This window comes from Argopecten irradians, chromosome 3 (assembly GCF_041381155.1).
Source record: "Argopecten irradians isolate NY chromosome 3, Ai_NY, whole genome shotgun sequence".
Lineage (NCBI taxonomy): Eukaryota > Metazoa > Mollusca > Bivalvia > Pectinida > Pectinidae > Argopecten > Argopecten irradians.
Window position 1 is genome coordinate 63,881,101 of NC_091136.1, and position 20,896 is coordinate 63,901,996.

At 39.6% G+C, this 20,896-nt stretch overlaps 1 protein-coding gene across 2 annotated transcripts in view; it reads right to left on the bottom strand.

Moving 5' to 3' along the window:
- LOC138319344 (5'-3' exoribonuclease 2 homolog) overlaps nucleotides 1-7,884 on the bottom strand; it is a 51,026-nt gene extending 43,142 nt beyond the window's left edge. For both annotated transcript variants that reach the window (XM_069262432.1, XM_069262431.1), the window contains exons 1-7: nucleotides 7,839-7,884; nucleotides 4,918-4,968; nucleotides 4,620-4,727; nucleotides 3,923-4,012; nucleotides 3,708-3,780; nucleotides 3,451-3,534; nucleotides 2,866-2,966 (exon numbers count right to left, since the gene is read on the bottom strand). In XM_069262432.1, coding sequence (XP_069118533.1) covers nucleotides 2,866-2,966; nucleotides 3,451-3,534; nucleotides 3,708-3,780; nucleotides 3,923-3,991 — 327 coding nt within the window. In that variant the 5' untranslated portion in view covers nucleotides 3,992-4,012; nucleotides 4,620-4,727; nucleotides 4,918-4,968; nucleotides 7,839-7,884. The remainder of the gene's footprint in view (nucleotides 1-2,865; nucleotides 2,967-3,450; nucleotides 3,535-3,707; nucleotides 3,781-3,922; nucleotides 4,013-4,619; nucleotides 4,728-4,917; nucleotides 4,969-7,838) is intronic.
- Between the last annotated feature and the right edge of the window lie 13,012 nt (nucleotides 7,885-20,896).

A 20,896-nucleotide genomic window follows, 5' to 3' on the forward strand; every position in this document is an offset into this window, starting at 1 on the left:
CTTACCTTGGTCCTTTATAAAATATGATTGTCCTTACCTAAAGTTCCCCCTTCTGAATCAATTAAAACCCCTATAGACCAATTTTCATTGAGGTCGGAGACTGAAACCTTAAAACAGGAAGTGGGCCAGCGGCCATCTTGGAATAACAAAATCTTTACGAAAATGTTTGCATGTTGTTCGGGCATCAATTAAAACCCCTATAGACCAATTTTCATTGAGATCGGAGACTGAAACCTTAAAATAGGAAGTGGGCCAGTGGCCATCTTGGAATACCAAAATCTTTACGAAAATGTTTGCATGGTATTCGGCATCAATTAAAACCCCTATAGACCAATTTTCATTGAGATCGGAGACTGAAACCTTAAAACAGGAAGTGGGCCAGTGGCCATCTTGGAATACCAAAATCTTTACGAAAATGTTTGCATGTTGTTCGGCATCAATTAAAACCCCTATAGACCAATTTTCATTGAGATCGGAGACTAAAACCTTAAAACAGGAAGTGGGCCAGCGACCATCTTGGAATATCAAAATCTTTACGAAAATGTTTGCATGTTGTTCAGCATCAATTAAAACCCCTATAGACCAATTTTCATTGAGTTCGGAGACTGAAACCTTAAAACAGGAAGTGGGCCAGCGGCCATCTTGGAATACCAAAATCTTTACGAAAATGTTTGCATGTTGTTCGGCATCAATTAAAACCCCTATAGACCAATTTTCATTGAGATCGGAGACTGAAACCTTAAAACAGGAAGTGGGCCAGCTAAAATTAAGAAAATTTGCCCTTTTGGGGCCCCACCCCTCAGTTCCCAGGGTTCAGACCAGACTCATTTATATAAAATATAATTGTGTTTCCCCAATGATGTTTCACACCAAATATGGATAAAATTCATCAAAGGATGGAGGAGGAGTAGGATTTTAAAGCTAAAATTAAGAAAATTTGCCCATTTGGGGCCCCACCCCTCAGCCCCTAGGGGTTGGACCATGCTCATTTACATCAAATATGATTATCCTTCCGCAATAATGTTTTACACTAAATATAGATGAAATCCATCCAAGGATGAAGGAGGAGTAGGATTTTAAAGCTAACTTAAGAAAATATGCCCTTTGGGGGGCCCCACCCCTCAGCCCCTAGGGGTTGGACCACGCTCATTTATATAAAATATGATTGTCCGTCCCCAATGATGTTTCACACCAAATATGGATGAAATCAATCCAAGCATGAAGGAGGAGTAGGATTTCAAAGCTAAAATTCAGAAAATTTGCCTTTTTGGGGCCCCACCCCTCAGCCCCTAGGTGTCGGACCAGGCTCATTTATATAAAATATGATTACCCTTCCCAAATGATGTTTCACACTTAATATAGATGAAATCCATCCAAGGATGATGAAGGAGTAGGATTTTAAAGCTAAAATTAAGAAAATTTGCCCTTTTGGGGCCCCGCCCCTCAGCCCCTAAGGGTCGGACCAGGCTCATTTATATAAAATATGATAACCCTTCCCAAATAATGTTTCACACTAAATATAGATGAAATCCATCCAAAGATGAAGAAGGAGTAGGATTTTAGAGCTAAAATTAAGAAAATTTGCCCTTTTGGGGCCCCGCCCCTCTGACCCTAGGGGTCGGACCAAGCTCATTTATATAAAATATAATTGTCCTTCCCTAATGAAGCTTCACACCAAATATGGATGAAATCAACCCAAGGATGAAGGAGGAGTAGGATTTTAAAGCTTAAATTAAGAAAATTTGCCCTTTTGGGGCCCCACCCCTCAGCCCCTAGGGGTCGGACCAGGCTCATTTATATAAAATATGATTGTCCTTCCCCAATGATGTTTCAAACCAAATATGGATGAAATCCATCCAAGGATGAAGGAGGAGTAGGCTTTTGTATAAATAGTCTTACGCACGACGCACGGCGGACGGCGCACGGCGCACGGCGCACGGCGCACGACGACGGACGAAACACGATGACAATAGGTCATCCTGACCTTCGGTCAGATGACCTAAAAATCAACACAACATATTTTTGCCATTTAAAATCTAAACTTCATAAACAAGAGACCCATTGAGTCTGTATCGCTCACCTGTTTCAGGCTAAGAACACAAGCTATCAACTTGAAGGCTTTAGATTTGAACTTTGTCCATTTATTTCTACAGAAGGATTTTAAAGAATTTGCTTTATTTCCCCTATAGGGCCCCGTCCCTCTGCTTCCTGGGGGATCAGCCCCACCATTTATGCAAAATTGGTTCTCCTTCACCCATGGAAGCTTCAGACTAAATTAGAAATAAATTCCTTCATTCCTACAGAAGAAGAAGGATTTTAAGAATTTGCTATATTTCCCCTATTGGGCCCAGCCCCTCAGACCCCTGGGGGACCAGACCCACCGTTTATACAAAATTGGTTCCCCTTCACCCAAGGAAGCTTCAGACCACATTAGAACAAAATCCCTTCATTCCTACAGAAGAAGAAGGATTTTTGAAAAATTTGCTATATTTCCCCTATTGGGCTCCACCCCTCGGGCCCCTGGGGGGCCAGGGTCACTGTTAATACAAGATTGGTTCCCCTTCTACACAACACATTCTATTAAATTAGCCATTTCAAATTGAGATTTAATAAGAAATCAACACAAATTAAAGACACAGTCTATTAAATTATTTTAAACTAAAAATGTCTGTAAAGACATACCTCCCTTGCCTTGATGCAAAATCAATTTATAATTAGTCAATTACATGATAACATACTAGTACTATCTTCAAATATCAATATTAACATAAGGAATTGTATAAAATGTAAATAATCTATCATGATATCATCAATGAACCTGAAAAAGATGCCATGTAATCTAGGTTATATGAGGTTGATACTTACATCAACAGTCATCGTGCCCTCATACAGTCCCTCGAAAAATGTATAGACAGGATGCCGAATACCAACAAACATCCGATCACTGCCTTTTGTGTTTCTTTTCCCTGTAAACAATATATCACCAAATGATACCTTGTTTGACAGAATCAATGTGTGATTAGATTTTGAGTGAGTTTTTTTTAGATAAGAATTCATGAAAATAATTCGCCACAAAAATTTTTACAGCAAAGATACTAAGTCTATATAATTGTAAAATCACCGAGAATGGTTAGACATAAAAACATGAAATTTAGTCTCTGTGAACTCTGTGTAGTCTCTGTGAAATCAATAGGTTTACAGTATATGAACACCGTAACCATGGAAATATTTTAATGTAAAACTTTCTTCTGTGCATATTATTTTGATTATGTATGAAAGTTATGTTGCAAAATGCTAACAGAGGGGTATTTATCATCAAATTAATAACATAGCAAAATGTTCACCCGTGGTAACCACAAAATGAAGCATTGATGAAAATATCCACATTGATTGTATTAGAACCACTGTGATTGACTATAAGAGCGTCTGTTACACCAATGAAGGACTCACGTTCTCCACTTGTGAGATCTGGGTAGACTGTAGCTAGGGCAGATAGAAGTCTTTTCTCGTCCACGAATGGTAGAAGGGCCACGCCTATAAATATAACACAGTGTTACCATAGATACCATTCAGTATTCCTTCACAGCAATATAGGCCAGTTTACACTAACAGCATATATATATACAGGTACAACTCAATAAAACTGGTTTACTGTTTAAAATATTGGAAGAGCCGGATGCAACTTTATAAAGTGAATTTTTTATTACCTTGCCAGGCATATTTCTTTCCATTCAGATCTATCTTGAAGTCAACAGGATAGAAGTCAATAATTGGAGATTCCTGAGAAAATAAGACAAAGATTCAAAATAATCTGATTATTGTTGGTTATAGTAAACAAACATATGTATACATTTAGTAGTCCAAACAATCTTGTAAAGTGGACAAACATTTAAATTAATTAGGAATAAAAAGTCATACTTACAGGATCGGTCATTAGTCGTTGCCAGGTAACCGGCAGATGTTCCTTACTACCAGCGGGAAACACGCCCATCAACTGTTCTAGAGGCTTAAACTGCAAGATAGAATGCATCCTATAGTTACTTATCTAAAGTAGCGCTATATCACAATAATAACAAGAGGCCCAGAGGGCATGTATCACTCACCTGGTTTGTAATGCCAAGTAATGTTCTGAAAACAGATTCATTATTTTTTCCTGAAGAATTTTAAAGATTTACCTCTAATATCCCTATTGAACCCAACTCTCTCTGCTCCAGGGAGTGAGAGCCAAATTTATGCAAACTATATTGCACTTCCCCCAAGGATGTTTCTGACCAAATTTGGTTACATTCCATGCAGAACTCTATGACAAGAAGTGATTTAAACGCTTTACCCCTATTTCCCATATAAGGCCCTGCTCCTCCTGCCCCAGGGGGGTCAGAGCCACAATTTATACAAACTCTGTTCCTCTTCTCCAAAGGATGTTTCTGACCAAATTTGGTTATATTCCATGCAGAACTCTATGACTAGTAGCGATTTTAAAGGAACTGTTGACGGACGGAAGAACAGACAGTTGGGCCAGGTGAGTAAAAAATGCATTTCAATTGTCTTTTAAAATGTCTTTTTCTTAGATTTCCTGTATAATACAGACAAATCATACCTGTTTTACAATGTAAACCTACCGGTTCAGTGTTAGCTTCAAATGAATTTGATAGTTCTCCGATGTTAACAAAGTCTGATGCAAACGGTGCATAGTGATATGGGAAATACCACTTCCAGGAAGGACATCCCTGAAAAATACAACAATCATATCAAAACACACCAGCCCTTAAACAACACTAAAAATATTAAATGTTTTTCTTCATGCTTCAAAGATGTATACAAATGTATAAATAGTGTACCTGAAGTTTGGGATTTAATCTGTACTGTAATAGTTAACCCAGTCATTACTGAAAACCTCTACAAAAGAATTCTACAAACCTGGTAGTAGTACCTTAATACCCAGCACAGCCCTCGCACGTAATGATTGGCCTGTAAGTACACAAGTTAATACCAAAACATACAGAAATAGCAATGTCAGTATGTGATAAACCTACTTACAACATTATGTCAGAAGGCTATGTTGTCACTCCATACATTGTCAGTATGTGATAAACCTACTTACAACATTATGTCAGAAGGCTATGTTGTCACTCCATACATTGTCAGTATGTGATAAACTTACTTACAACATTATGTCGGAAGGTTATGACGTCACTCCATACATTGTCAGTATGTGATAAACCTACTTACAACATTATGTCGGAAGGTTATGACGTCACTCCATACATTGTCAGTATGTGATAAACCTACTTACAACATTATGTCGAAAGGTTATGTCGTCACTTCATACATTGTCAGTATGTGATAAACCTACTTACAACATTATGTTGGAAGGCTGTGTTGTCACTCCATACATTGTCAGTATGTGATAAACCTACTTACAACATTATGTCAGAAGGCTATGTTGTCACTCCATACATTGTCAGTATGTGATAAACCTACTTACAACATTATGTCAGAAGGCTATGTTGTCACTCCATACATTGTCAGTATGTGATAAACCTACTTACAACATTATGTCGGAAGGCTGTGTTGTCACTCCATACATTGTCAGTATGTGATAAACCTACTTACAACATTATGTCAGAAGGCTATGTTGTCACTCCATACATTGTCAGTATGTGATAAACCTACTTACAACATTATGTCGGAAGGTTATGACGTCACTCCATACATTGTCAGTATGTGATAAACCTACTTACAACATTATGTCAGAAGGCTGTGTTGTCACTCCATACATTGTCAGTATGTGATAAACCTACTTACAACATTATGTGGAAGGCTATGTCGTCACTTCATACATTGTCAGTATGTGATAAACCTACTTACAACATTATGTTGGAAGGCTGTGTTGTCACTCCATACATTGTCAGTATGTGATAAACCTACTTACAACATTATGTCAGAAGGCTATGTTGTCACTCCATACATTGTCAGTATGTGATAAACCTACTCACAACGTTATGTCGGAAGGCTACGTTGTTACTCCATACATTGTCAGTATGTGATAAACCTACTCACAACGTTATGTGGGAAGGCTACGTTGTCACTCCATACATTGTCAGTATGTGATAAACCTACTTACAACATTATGTCGGAAGGCTATGTTGTCACTCCATACATTATCAGTATGTGTTAAACCTACTTACAAAATTATGTCGGAAGGCTATGTTGTCACTCCATACATTGTCATTATGTGATAAACCTACTTACAACATTATGTCGGAAGGCTATGTCGTCACTCCATACATTGTCAGAATGTGATAAAACTACTTACAACATTATGTCGGAAGGCTATGTCGTCACTCCATACATTGTCAGTATGTGATAAACCTACTTACAACATTATGTCAGAAGGCTATGTTGTCACTCCATACATTGTCAGTATGTGATAAACCTACTTACAACATTATGTCGGAAGGCTATGTTGTCACTCCATACATTGTCAGTATGTGATAAACCTACTTACAACATTATGTCGGAAGGCTATGTTGTCACTCCATACATTGTCAGTATGTGATAAACCTACTTACAACATTATGTCGGAAGGCTATGTTGTCACTCCATACATTGTCAGTATGTGATAAACCTACTCACAACGTTATGTCGGAAGGCTACGTTGTTACTCCATACATTGTCAGTATGTGATAAACCTACTCACAACGTTATGTCGGAAGGCTACGTTGTCACTCCATACATTGTCAGTATGTGATAAACCTACTTACAACATTATGTCGGAAGGCTATGTTGTCACTCCATACATTGTCAGTATGTGATAAACCTACTTACAACATTATGTCGGAAGGCTATGTCGTCACTCCATACATTGTCAGTATGTGATAAACCTACTTACAACATTATGTCGGAAGGCTATGTCGTCACTCCATACATTGTCAGTATGTGATAAACCTACTTACAACATTATGTCGAAGGCTATGTCGTCACTCCATACATTGTCAGTATGTGATAAACCTACTTACAACATTATGTCGGAAGGCTATGTTGTCACTCCATACATTGTCAGTATGTGATAAACCTACTTACAACATTATGTCGGAAGGCTATGTTGTCACTCCATACATTGTCAGTATGTGATAAACCTACTTACAACATTATGTCGGAAGGCTATGTTGTCACTCCATACATTGTCAGTATGTGATAAACCTACTTACAACATTATGTCAGAAGGCTATGTTGTCACTCCATACATTGTCAGTATGTGATAAACCTACTTACAACATTATGTCGGAAGGCTATGTCGTCACTCCATACATTGTCAGTATGTGATAAACCTACTTACAACATTATGTCGGAAGGCTATGTCGTCACTCCATACATTGTCAGTATGTGATAAACCTACTTACAACATTATGTCGGAAGGCTATGTCGTCACTCCATACATTGTCAGTATGTGATAAACCTACTTACAACATTATGTCGGAAGGCTATGTTGTCACTCCATATCATTGTCAGTATGTGATAAACCTACATGTCAGAAGGCTATGTGTCACTCCATACATTGTCAGTTGTGATAACCTACTTAAACATAGTGGAAGGCTATGTCGTCACTCCAATACATTGTCAGTATGTGATAAACCTACTTACAACATTATGTCGGAAGGCTATGTCGTCACTCCATACATTGTCAGTATGTGATAAACCTACTTACAACATTATGTCGGAAAGGCCTATGTCGTCACTCCATACATTGTCAGTATGTGTTAAACCTACTTACAACATTATGTTGGAAGGCTATGTCGTCACTCCATACATTATCAGTATGTGATAAACCTACTTACAACATTTTGTCGGAAAGGCAACGTCGTCACTCCCTACATTGAACTTTATTTCTGTATGTAGTATCGGTCTTTCCAGCCACTTCCACAGCCTTAACAGAAATTTTTATTTGTCCTTGAAGGTAAACAAGCTGTAGACATGTTCAGAATTAAACATCCTGGGTCCAAAATATAAACTGTGAATCGCTTCTGATACACCAGGGCTAACATATGATCACTATGGGGTAATCCATGATAACCTGTACCTAACTATTTGTTATCTTCCAATCATGTCAGTATATAACACACAACTGTCCAATGCGACATCAATGATACCATGACAACCTAACTGGTAATAAACTGTGATATGACAACACAACGTCCAATGTAAACATCATGATACCATGACCAACCTACTGGGTATAAACTGTACAACATATGACAATAAACACAACGTCCAATGAAACATCATGATACCATGACAATGCCTACTGTGGTATAACTGTGTTATGACAACACAACATCCAATGTAACATCATGATAACCCTAACCATGACAACCTACTGGGGTATATAACTGTGATATGACAACACAACATCCAATGATGACATCATGATACCTATGACAACCTACTGGGTAGTTAACTGTGATCAATGACAACACAACATCCAATGTGACATCATGATACCATGACAACCTACTGGGTATAACTGTGATATGACAACACAACATCCAATGTGAAACATCATGATACCATGACAACCTACTGGGTATAACTGTGATATGACAACACAACATCCAATGTGACATCATGATACCATGACAACCTACTGGGTATAACTGTGATATGACAACACAACATCCAATGAAACATCATGATACCATGACAACCTACTGGGTATAACTGTGATATGACAACACAACATCCAATGTGACACATCATGATACCATGACAACCTACTGGGTATAACTGTGATATGACAACACAACGTCCAATGAAACATCATGATACCATGACAACCTACTGGGTATAACTGTGATATGACAACACAACATCCAATGAAACATCATGATACCATGACAACCTACTGGGTATAACTGTGATATGACAACACAACATCCAATGTGAAACATCATGATACCATGACAACCTACTGGGTATAACTGTGATATGACAACACAACATCCAATGAAACATCATGATACCATGACAACCTACTGGGTATAACTGTGATATGACAACACAACGTCCAATGAAACATCATGATACCATGACAATCTACTGGGTATAACTGTGATATGACAACACAACATCCAATGAACATCATGATACCATGACAACCTACTGGGTATAACTGTGATATGACAACACAACATCCAATGTGACACCATGATACCCTACCATGACAACCTACTGGGTATAACTGTGATATGACAACACAACATCCAATGTGACACCATGATATACCATGACAACCTACTGGGTATAACTGTGATATGACAACACAACATCCAATGTGACACCATGATACCCTACCATGACAACCTACTGGGTATAACTGTGATATGACAACACAACATCCAATGTGACACCATGATACCCTACCATGACAACCTACTGGGTATAACTGTGATATGACAACACAACATCCAATGTGACACCATGATACCCTACCATGACAACCTACTCGGTATAACTGTGATATGACAACACAACATCCAATGTGACACCATGATACCCTACCATGACAACCTACTGGGTATAACTGAGATATGACAACACAACATCCAATGTGACACCATGATACCCTACCATGACAACCTACTGGGTATAACTGTGATATGACAACACAACATCCAATGTGACACCATGATACCCTACCATGACAACCTACTGGGTATAACTGTGATATGACAACACAACATCCAATGTGACACAATGATACCCTACCATGACAACCTTCTGGGTATAACTGTGATATGACAACACAACATCCAATGTGACACAATGATACTTTACCATGACAATCTACTGGGTATAACTGTGATATGACAACACAACATCCAATGTGACACCATGATACCCTACCATGACAACCTACTGAGTATAACTGTGATATGACAACACAACATCCAATGTGACACCATGATACCCTACCATGACAACCTACTGGGTATAACTGTGATATGACAACACAACATCCAATGTGACACCATGATACCCTACCATGACAACCTTCTGGGTATAACTGTGATATGACAACACAACATCCAATGTGACACCATGATACCCTACCATGACAACCTACTGGGTATAACTGTGATATGACAACACAACATCCAATGTGACACCATGATACCCTACCATGACAACCTACTGGGTATAACTGTGATATGACAACACAACATCCAATGTGACACCATGATACCCTACCATGACAACCTACTGGGTATAACTGTGATATGACAACACAACATCCAATGTGACACCATGATACCCTACCATGACAACCTTACTGGGTATAACTGTGATATGACAACACAACATCCAATGTGACACCATGATACCCTACCATGACAACCTACTGGGTATAACTGTGATATGACAACACAACATCCAATGTGACACCATGATACCCTACCATGACAACCTACTGGGTATAACTGTGATATGACAACACAACATCCAATGTGACACCATGATACCCTACCATGACAACCTACTGGGTATAACTGTGATATGACAACACAACATCCAATGTGACACCATGATACCCTACCATGACAACCTACTGGGTATAACTGTGATATACAACAACACAACATCCAAATGGGATAACATGAAAACTCCAATGAACATGATTACCATGACAACCTACTGGGTATAACTGTGATATGACAACACAACATCCAATGTGACACCATGATACCCTACCATGACAACCTACTGGGTATAACTGTGATATGACAACACAACATCCAATGTGACACCATGATACCCTACCATGACAACCTACTGGGTATAACTGTGATATGACAACACAACATCCAATGTGACACCATGATACCCTACCATGACAATCTACTGGGTATAACTGTGATATGACAACACAACATCCAATGTGACACCATGATACCCTACCATGACAACCTACTGGGTATAACTGTGATATGACAACACAACATCCAATGTGACACCATGATACCCTACCATGACAACCTACTGGGTATAACTGTGATATGACAACACAACATCCAATGTGACACCATGATACCATGACCAACCTACTGGGTATAACTGTGATATGACAACACAACATCCAATGTGACACCATGATACCCTACCATGACAACCTACTGGGTATAACTGTGATATGACAACACAACATCCAATGTGACACCATGATACCCTACCATGACAACCTACTGGGTATAACTGTGATATGACAACACAACATCCAATGTGACACCATGATACCCTACCATGACAACCTACTGGGTATAACTGTGATATGACAACACAACATCCAATGTGACACCATGATACCCTACCATGACAACCTACTGGGTATAACTGTGATATGACAACACAACATCCAATGTGACACCATGATACCCTACCATGACAACCTTCTGGGTATAACTGTGATATGACAACACAACATCCAATGTGACACCATGATACCCTACCATGACAACCTACTGGGTATAACTGTGATATGACAACACAACATCCAATGTGACACCATGATACCCTACCATGACAACCTACTGGGTATAACTGTGATATGACAACACAACATCCAATGTGACACCATGATACCCTACCATGACAACCTACTGGGTATAACTGTGATATGACAACACAACATCCAATGTGACACCATGATACCCTACCATGACAACCTACTGGGTATAACTGTGATATGACAACACAACATCCAATGTGACACCATGATACCCTACCATGACAACCTACTGGGTATAACTGTGATATGACAACACAACATCCAATGTGACACCATGATACCCTACCATGACAACCTACTGGGTATAACTGTGATATGACAACACAACATCCAATGTGACACCATGATACCCTACCATGACAACCTACTGGGTATAACTGTGATATGACAACACAACATCCAATGTGACACCATGATACCCTACCATGACAACCTTCTGGGTATAACTGTGATATGACAACACAACATCCAATGTGACACCATGATACCCTACCATGACAATCTACTGGGTATAACTGTGATATGACAACACAACATCCAATGTGACACCATGATACCCTACCATGACAACCTTCTGGGTATAACTGTGATATGACAACACAACATCCAATGTGACACCATGATACCCTACCATGACAACCTACTGGGTATAACTGTGATATGACAACACAACATCCAATGTGACACCATGATACCCTACCATGACAACCTACTGGGTATAACTGTGATATGACAACACAACATCCAATGTGACACCATGATACCCTACCATGACAATCTACTGGGTATAACTGTGATATGACAACACAACATCCAATGTGACACCATGATACCCTACCATGACAACCTACTGGGTATAACTGTGATATGACAACACAACATCCAATGTGACACCATGATACCCTACCATGACAACCTACTGGGTATAACTGTGATATGACAACACAACATCCAATGTGACACCATGATACCATGACAACCTACTGGGTATAACTGTGATATGACAACACAACATCCAATGTGACACCATGATACCCTACCATGACAACCTACTGGGTATAACTGTGATATGACAACACAACATCCAATGTGACACCATGATACCCTACCATGACAACCTACTGGGTATAACTGTGATATGACAACACAACATCCAATGTGACACCATGATACCCTACCATGACAACCTACTGGGTATAACTGTGATATGACAACACAACATCCAATGTGACACCATGATACCCTACCATGACAACCTACTGGGTATAACTGTGATATGACAACACAACATCCAATGTGACACCATGATACCCTACCATGACAACCTACTGGGTATAACTGTGATATGACAACACAACATCCAATGTGACACCATGATACCCTACCATGACAACCTACTGGGTATAACTGTGATATGACAACACAACATCCAATGTGACACCATGATACCCTACCATGACAACCTACTGGGTATAACTGTGATATGACAACACAACATCCAATGTGACACCATGATACCCTACCATGACAACCTACTGGGTATAACTGTGATATGACAACACAACATCCAATGTGACACCATGATACCCTACCATGACAACCTTCTGGGTATAACTGTGATATGACAACACAACATCCAATGTGACACCATGATACCCTACCATGACAACCTTACTGGGTATAACTGTGATATGACAACACAACATCCAATGTGACACCATGATACCCTACCATGACAACCTACTGGGTATAACTGTGATATGACAAACACAACATCCAATGTGACACCATGATACCCTACCATGACAACCTACTGGGTATAACTGTGATATGACAACACAACATCCAATGTGACACCATGATACCCTACCATGACAACCTACTGGGTATAACTGTGATATGACAACACAACATCCAATGTGACACCATGATACCCTACCATGACAACCTACTGGGTATAACTGTGATATGACAACACAACATCCAATGTGACACCATGATACCCTACCATGACAACCTACTGGGTATAACTGTGATATGACAACACAACATCCAATGTGACACCATGATACCCTACCATGACAACCTACTGGGTATAACTGTGTGATATGACAACACAACATCCAATGTGACACCATGATACCCTACCATGACAACCTACTGGGTATAACTGTGATATGACAATGTGAACATGATACCATGACAACCTCTGGTATAACTGTGATATGACAACACAACATCCAATGTGACACCATGATACCCTACCATGACAACCTACTGGGTATAACTGTGATATGACAACACAACATCCAATGTGACAACACCATGATACCATGACAACCTACTGGGTATAACTGTGATATGACAACACAACATCCAATGTGACACCATGATACCCTACCATGACAACCTACTGGGTATAACTGTGATATGACAACACAACATCCAATGTGACACCATGATACCATGACAACCTACTGGGTATAACTGTGATATGACAACACAACATCCAATGTGACACCATGATACCCTACCATGACAACCTACTGGGTATAACTGTGATATGACAACACAACATCCAATGTGACACCATGACCCTACCATGACAACCTACTGGGTATAACTGTGATATGACAACACAACATCCAATGTGACACCATGATACCCTACCATGACAACCTACTGGGTATAACTGTGATATGACAACACAACATCCAATGTGACACCATGATACCCTACCATGACAACCTACTGGGTATAACTGTGATATGACAACACAACATCCAATGTGACACCATGATACCCTACCATGACAACCTACTGGGTATAACTGTGATATGACAACACAACATCCAATGTGACACCATGATACCATGACAACCTACTGGGTATAACTGTGATATGACAACACAACATCCAATGTGACACCATGATACCCTACCATGACAACCTACTGGGTATAACTGTGATATGACAACACAACATCCAATGTGACACCATGATACCATGACCATGACAACCTACTGGGTATAACTGTGATATGACAACACAACATCCAATGTGAACACCATGATACCCTACCATGACAACCTACTGGGTATAACTGTGATATGACAACACAACATCCAATGTGACACCATGATACCATGACAACCTACTGGGTATAACTGTGATATGACAACACAACATCCAATGTGACACCATGATACCCTACCATGACAACCTACTGGGTATAACTGTGATATGACAACACAACATCCAATGTGACACCATGATACCCTACCATGACAACCTACTGGGTATAACTGTGATATGACAACACAACATCCAATGTGACATCATGATACCATGACAACCTACTGGTATAACTGTGATATGACAACACAACATCCAATGTGACACCATGATACCCTACCATGACAACCTACTGGGTATAACTGTGATATGACAACACAACATCCAATGTGACACCATGATAACCATGACAATCTACTGGGTATAACTGTGATATGACAACACAACGTCCAATGTGATACATGATACCATGACAACCTACTGGGTATAACTGTGATATGACAACACAACATCCAATGTGACATGATACCCTACCATGACAATCTACTGGGTATAACTGTGATATGACAACACAACGTCCAATGTGACACCATGATACCATGACAACCTACTGGGTATAACTGTGATATGACAACACAACGTCCAATGTGACACCATAGATGATACCATGACAACCTACTGGGTATAACTGTGATATGACAACACAACATCCAATGAAACATGATGATACCATGACAATCTACTGGGTATAACTGTGATATGACAACACAACGTCCAATGTGACACCATGATACCATGACAACCTACTGGGTATAACTGTGATATGACAACACAACGTCCAATGAAACACCATGATACCCATGACAACCTACTGGGTATAACTGTGATATGACAACACAACATCCAATGTGAAACATGATGATACCATGACAACCTGGTTATAACTGTGATATGACAACACAACGTCCAATGAAACATCAATGATAACCTGACAACTGGGTATAACTGTGATATGACAACACAACATCCAATGTGACACCATGATACCCTACCATGACAATCTACTGGGTAATAACTGTGATATGACAACACAACATCCAATGTGACACCATGATACCATGACAACCTACTGGGTATAACTGTGATATGACAACACAACATCCAATGTGACACCATGATACCCTACCATGACAACCTACTGGGTATAACTGTGATATGACAACACAACATCCAATGTGACACCATGATACCCTACCATGACAACCTACTGGGTATAACTGTGATATGACAACACAACATCCAATGTGACACCATGATACCCTACCATGACAACCTTCTGGGTATAACTGTGATATGACAACACAACATCCAATGTGACACCATGATACCCTACCATGACAACCTACTGGGTATAACTGTGATATGACAACACAACATCCAATGTGACACCATGATACCCTACCATGACAACCTACTGGGTATAACTGTGATATGACAACATCCAACGACACAACATCCAATAATGTGAACCATGTGACACCATGACCCTACCATGACAACCTACTGGGTATAACTGTGATATGACAACACAACATCCAATGTGACACCATGATATACCATGACAACCTACTGGGTATAACTGTGATATGACAACACAACATCCAATGTGACACCATGATACCCTACCATGACAACCTACTGGGTATAACTGTGATATGACAACACAACATCCAATGTGACACCATGATACCCTACCATGACAACCTACTGGGTATAACTGTGATATGACAACACAACATCCAATGTGACACCATGATACCCTACCATGACAACCTACTGGGTATAAACTGTGATATGACAACACAACATCCAATGTGATACCATGATACCCTACCATGACAATCTACTGGGTATAACTGTGATATGACAACACAACATCCAATGTGACACCATGATACCCTACCATGACAACCTACTGGGTATAACTGTGATATGACAACACAACATCCAATGTGACACCATGATACCCTACCATGACAACCTACTGGGTATAACTGTGATATGACAACACAACATCCAATGTGACACCATGATACCCTACCATGACAACCTACTGGGTATAACTGTGATATGACAACACAACATCCAATGTGACACCATGATACCATGACAACCTACTGGGTATAACTGTGATATGACAACACAACATCCAATGAAACATCATGATACCATGACAACCTACTGGGTATAACTGTGATATGACAACACAACATCCAATGTGACACCATGATACCATGACAACCTACTGGGTATAACTGTGATATGACAACACAACATCCAATGTGACACCATGATACCCTACCATGACAATCTACTGGGTATAACTGTGATATGACAACACAACATCCAATGTGACACCATGATACCATGACAATCCTACTACTGGGTAACAACTGTGATATGACAACACAACATCCAATGTGACACCATGATACCCTACCATGACAATCTACTGGGTATAACTGTGATATGACAACACAACATCCAATGTGACACCATGATACCATGACAACCTACTGGGTATAACTGTGATATGACAACACAACATCCAATGTGACACCATGATACCCTACCATGACAACCTACTGGGTATAACTGTGATATGACAACACAACATCCAATGTGACACCATGATACCATGACAACCTACTGGGTATAACTGTGATATGACAACACAACATCCAATGTGACACCATGATACCCTACCATGACAACCTACTGGGTATAACTGTGATATGACAACACAACATCCAATGTGACACCATGATACCATGACAACCTACTGGGTATAACATCCTACTGGGTATAACTGTGATATGACAACACAACATCCAATGTGACACCATGATACCATGACAACCTACTGGGTATAACTGTGATATGACAACACAACATCCAATGTGACACCATGATACCCTACCATGACAACCTACTGGGTATAACTGTGATATGACAACACAACATCCAATGTGACACCATGATACCCTACCATGACAACCTACTGGGTATAACTGTGATATGACAACACAACATCCAATGTGACACCATGATACCCTACCATGACAACCTACTGGGTATAACTGTGATATGACAACACAACATCCAATGTGACACCATGATACCCTACCATGACAACCTACTGGGTATAACTGTGATATGACAACACAACATCCAATGTGACACCACTACTGGGTATAACATGATACCCTCCAATGACACATGATACCATGACACCTACTGGGTATAACTGTGATATGACAACACACACAACATCCAATGTGACACCATGATACCCTACCATGACAAACCTACTGGTATAACTGTGATATGACACAACAACAACATCCAATGTGACACCATGATACCATGACAACCTACTGGGTATACAACTGTGATATGAAAAACAACACAAAATCCAATGTGTGACACCATGATACCCTACCATGACAACCTACTGGGTATAACTGTGATATGACAACACAACATCCAATGTGACACCATGATACCATGACAACCTACTGGGTATAACTGTGATATGACAACACAACGTCCAATGAAACATCATGATACCATGACAATCTACTGGGTATAACTGTGATATGACAACACAACATCCAATGTGACACCATGATACCATGACAACCTACTGGGTATAACTGTGATATGACAACACAACATCCAATGTGACACCATGATACCCTACCATGACAACCTACTGGGTATAACTGTGATATGACAACACAACATCCAATGTGACACCATGATACCCTACCATGACAATCTACTGGGTATAACTGTGATATGACAACACAACATCCAATGTGACACCATGATACCCTACCATGACAACCTACTGGGTATAACTGTGATATGACAACACAACATCCAATTGTGACATCATGATACCATGACAACCTACTGGGTATAACTGTGTGATATGACAACACAAACATCCAATGTGACACCATGATAACCCTACCATGACAACCTACTGGGTATAACTTGTGATATGACAACACAACATCCAATGTGACACCAATGATACCCTACCATGACAACCTTCTGGGTATAACTGTGATATGACAACACAACATCCAATGTGACACCATGATACCCTACCATGACAACCTTCTGGGTATAACTGTGATATGACAACACAACATCCAATGTGACACCATGATACCCTACCATGACAACCTACTGGATTAATAACTGTGATATGACCAACACAACATCCAATGTGACACCATGATACCATGACAAACTTTCTGGGTATAACTGTGATATGACAACACAACATCCAATGTGACACCATGATACCCTATCCATGACAACCTACTGGGGTATAACTGTGATATGACAACACAATACCAATGTGACACATGATACCCTACCATGACAACCTACTTCTGGGTATAACTGTGATATGACAACACAACATCCAATGTGACACCATGATACCATGACAACCTACTGGGTATAACTGTGATCATGACAACACAACATCCAATGTGTACACCATGTATAACCCTAGCCATGACAACCTACACTGGGTATATAACTGTGATATGACAACACAAACATCCAAAGTGACACCATGATACCCATGACCATGACAATCTACTGGGATATAACTGTGATATGACAACATACAACATGACACCAAATGTAGACCATCCAATGATACACAACTATCCATGTGACAGAACCATACTGGGTGATGAACACGTGACGTATGGACAACGCCATGACAACCAACTGTATACACCAGATACCCTACCAAGACCAATCCTACAGGGTATGTAACTGAGATATGTACAACACAACAACACAATGTGTACACCATGATCCATCTAGCCCTGACAACTACTGGGTATAGTACCTGTGAAATTGACAACACAACATCCAATGTGACATCCATGATATCCTACCATGACAACCTTAGCTGAATATAACCATGTGATATGACAAACACAACATCCAATGTGACATATGATACCAAGATACCATGACAAAACCTACTGGGTATAACCATCTTAATAACACATGACAAGCCTAATGGGTATAACCATTGATTCCATGACAACCTACTGAGTATACCACTGTTAATTGCAATGACAACTTACTGGGTATTACCATCTTAAATGACCCTGACAACTTACTGCGGGTATAACCATCTTAATAGACACCATGACAACTTTACTATGGTATAAAACCATCTGTAAAGCCATACCATGACAACTTACTGGGGTACTAAGAACCATCCTGTACATACCATGACAACACTGGGTATAACCATCTTAAAATGCCATGACAACTTACTGGGTCATAACCAATCTTAATAGACCATGACAACCTACTGAGCGGTATAAACCATCTTAATAGTCATGACAAAACTACATCCAATATCCAAACCGATCTTTAAATAGCCATGACAACCTACTGGGTATCACTATCTTAATAGCCATGACAACTTACTGGGTAATACTACATCCTTAATTGCCATAACAATGATACTGGGTACATAACCATCTTCAATCGCGCCATGCAAACTGAACTTACTGGGTATAACATCTTATTATGCAATGACACACCTACTGGGTATAACCATCTTAATAAGCCATGACAACCTACTGGGTATAACCATCTTAATAATACACAATGACAACCTACTGGGTATAAACCATCTTAATATCCATGACAACCTACTGGGTATAACTGAAGATAGTGACAACTGACAAAATCCCATAACCATCCTTATATCACCATGACAACCTTACTGGGTATAACCATCTTAATAGCCAATGACAACCTACTGGGTACAATAAGATACCATCTTCAATAGGGCATGACAAGATTACTGGGCGTATAACCATCTTAATAGCCATGACTAACTTCTGGGTATAACTGGGTATTACCATCAATGTTAACCTTGGAGCCATGACAACTTACTGGGTATAACCATCTTAATTAGCTCAAGTCGCATGACAACCTACTGGGTATAACCATCTTAATAGTTCAATGAACAACCTACTGGGTATAACCATCTGCCCATAATGAGCCAAACCTTCATATGACACCATGATACCATGACAGACTGTGTATAACCATCTTTAAATAGCCATGACAACTTACTGTGGTATGCTATCCACATCTTAATAGCCATGACAACTTACTGGGTATAACCATCTTAAATGC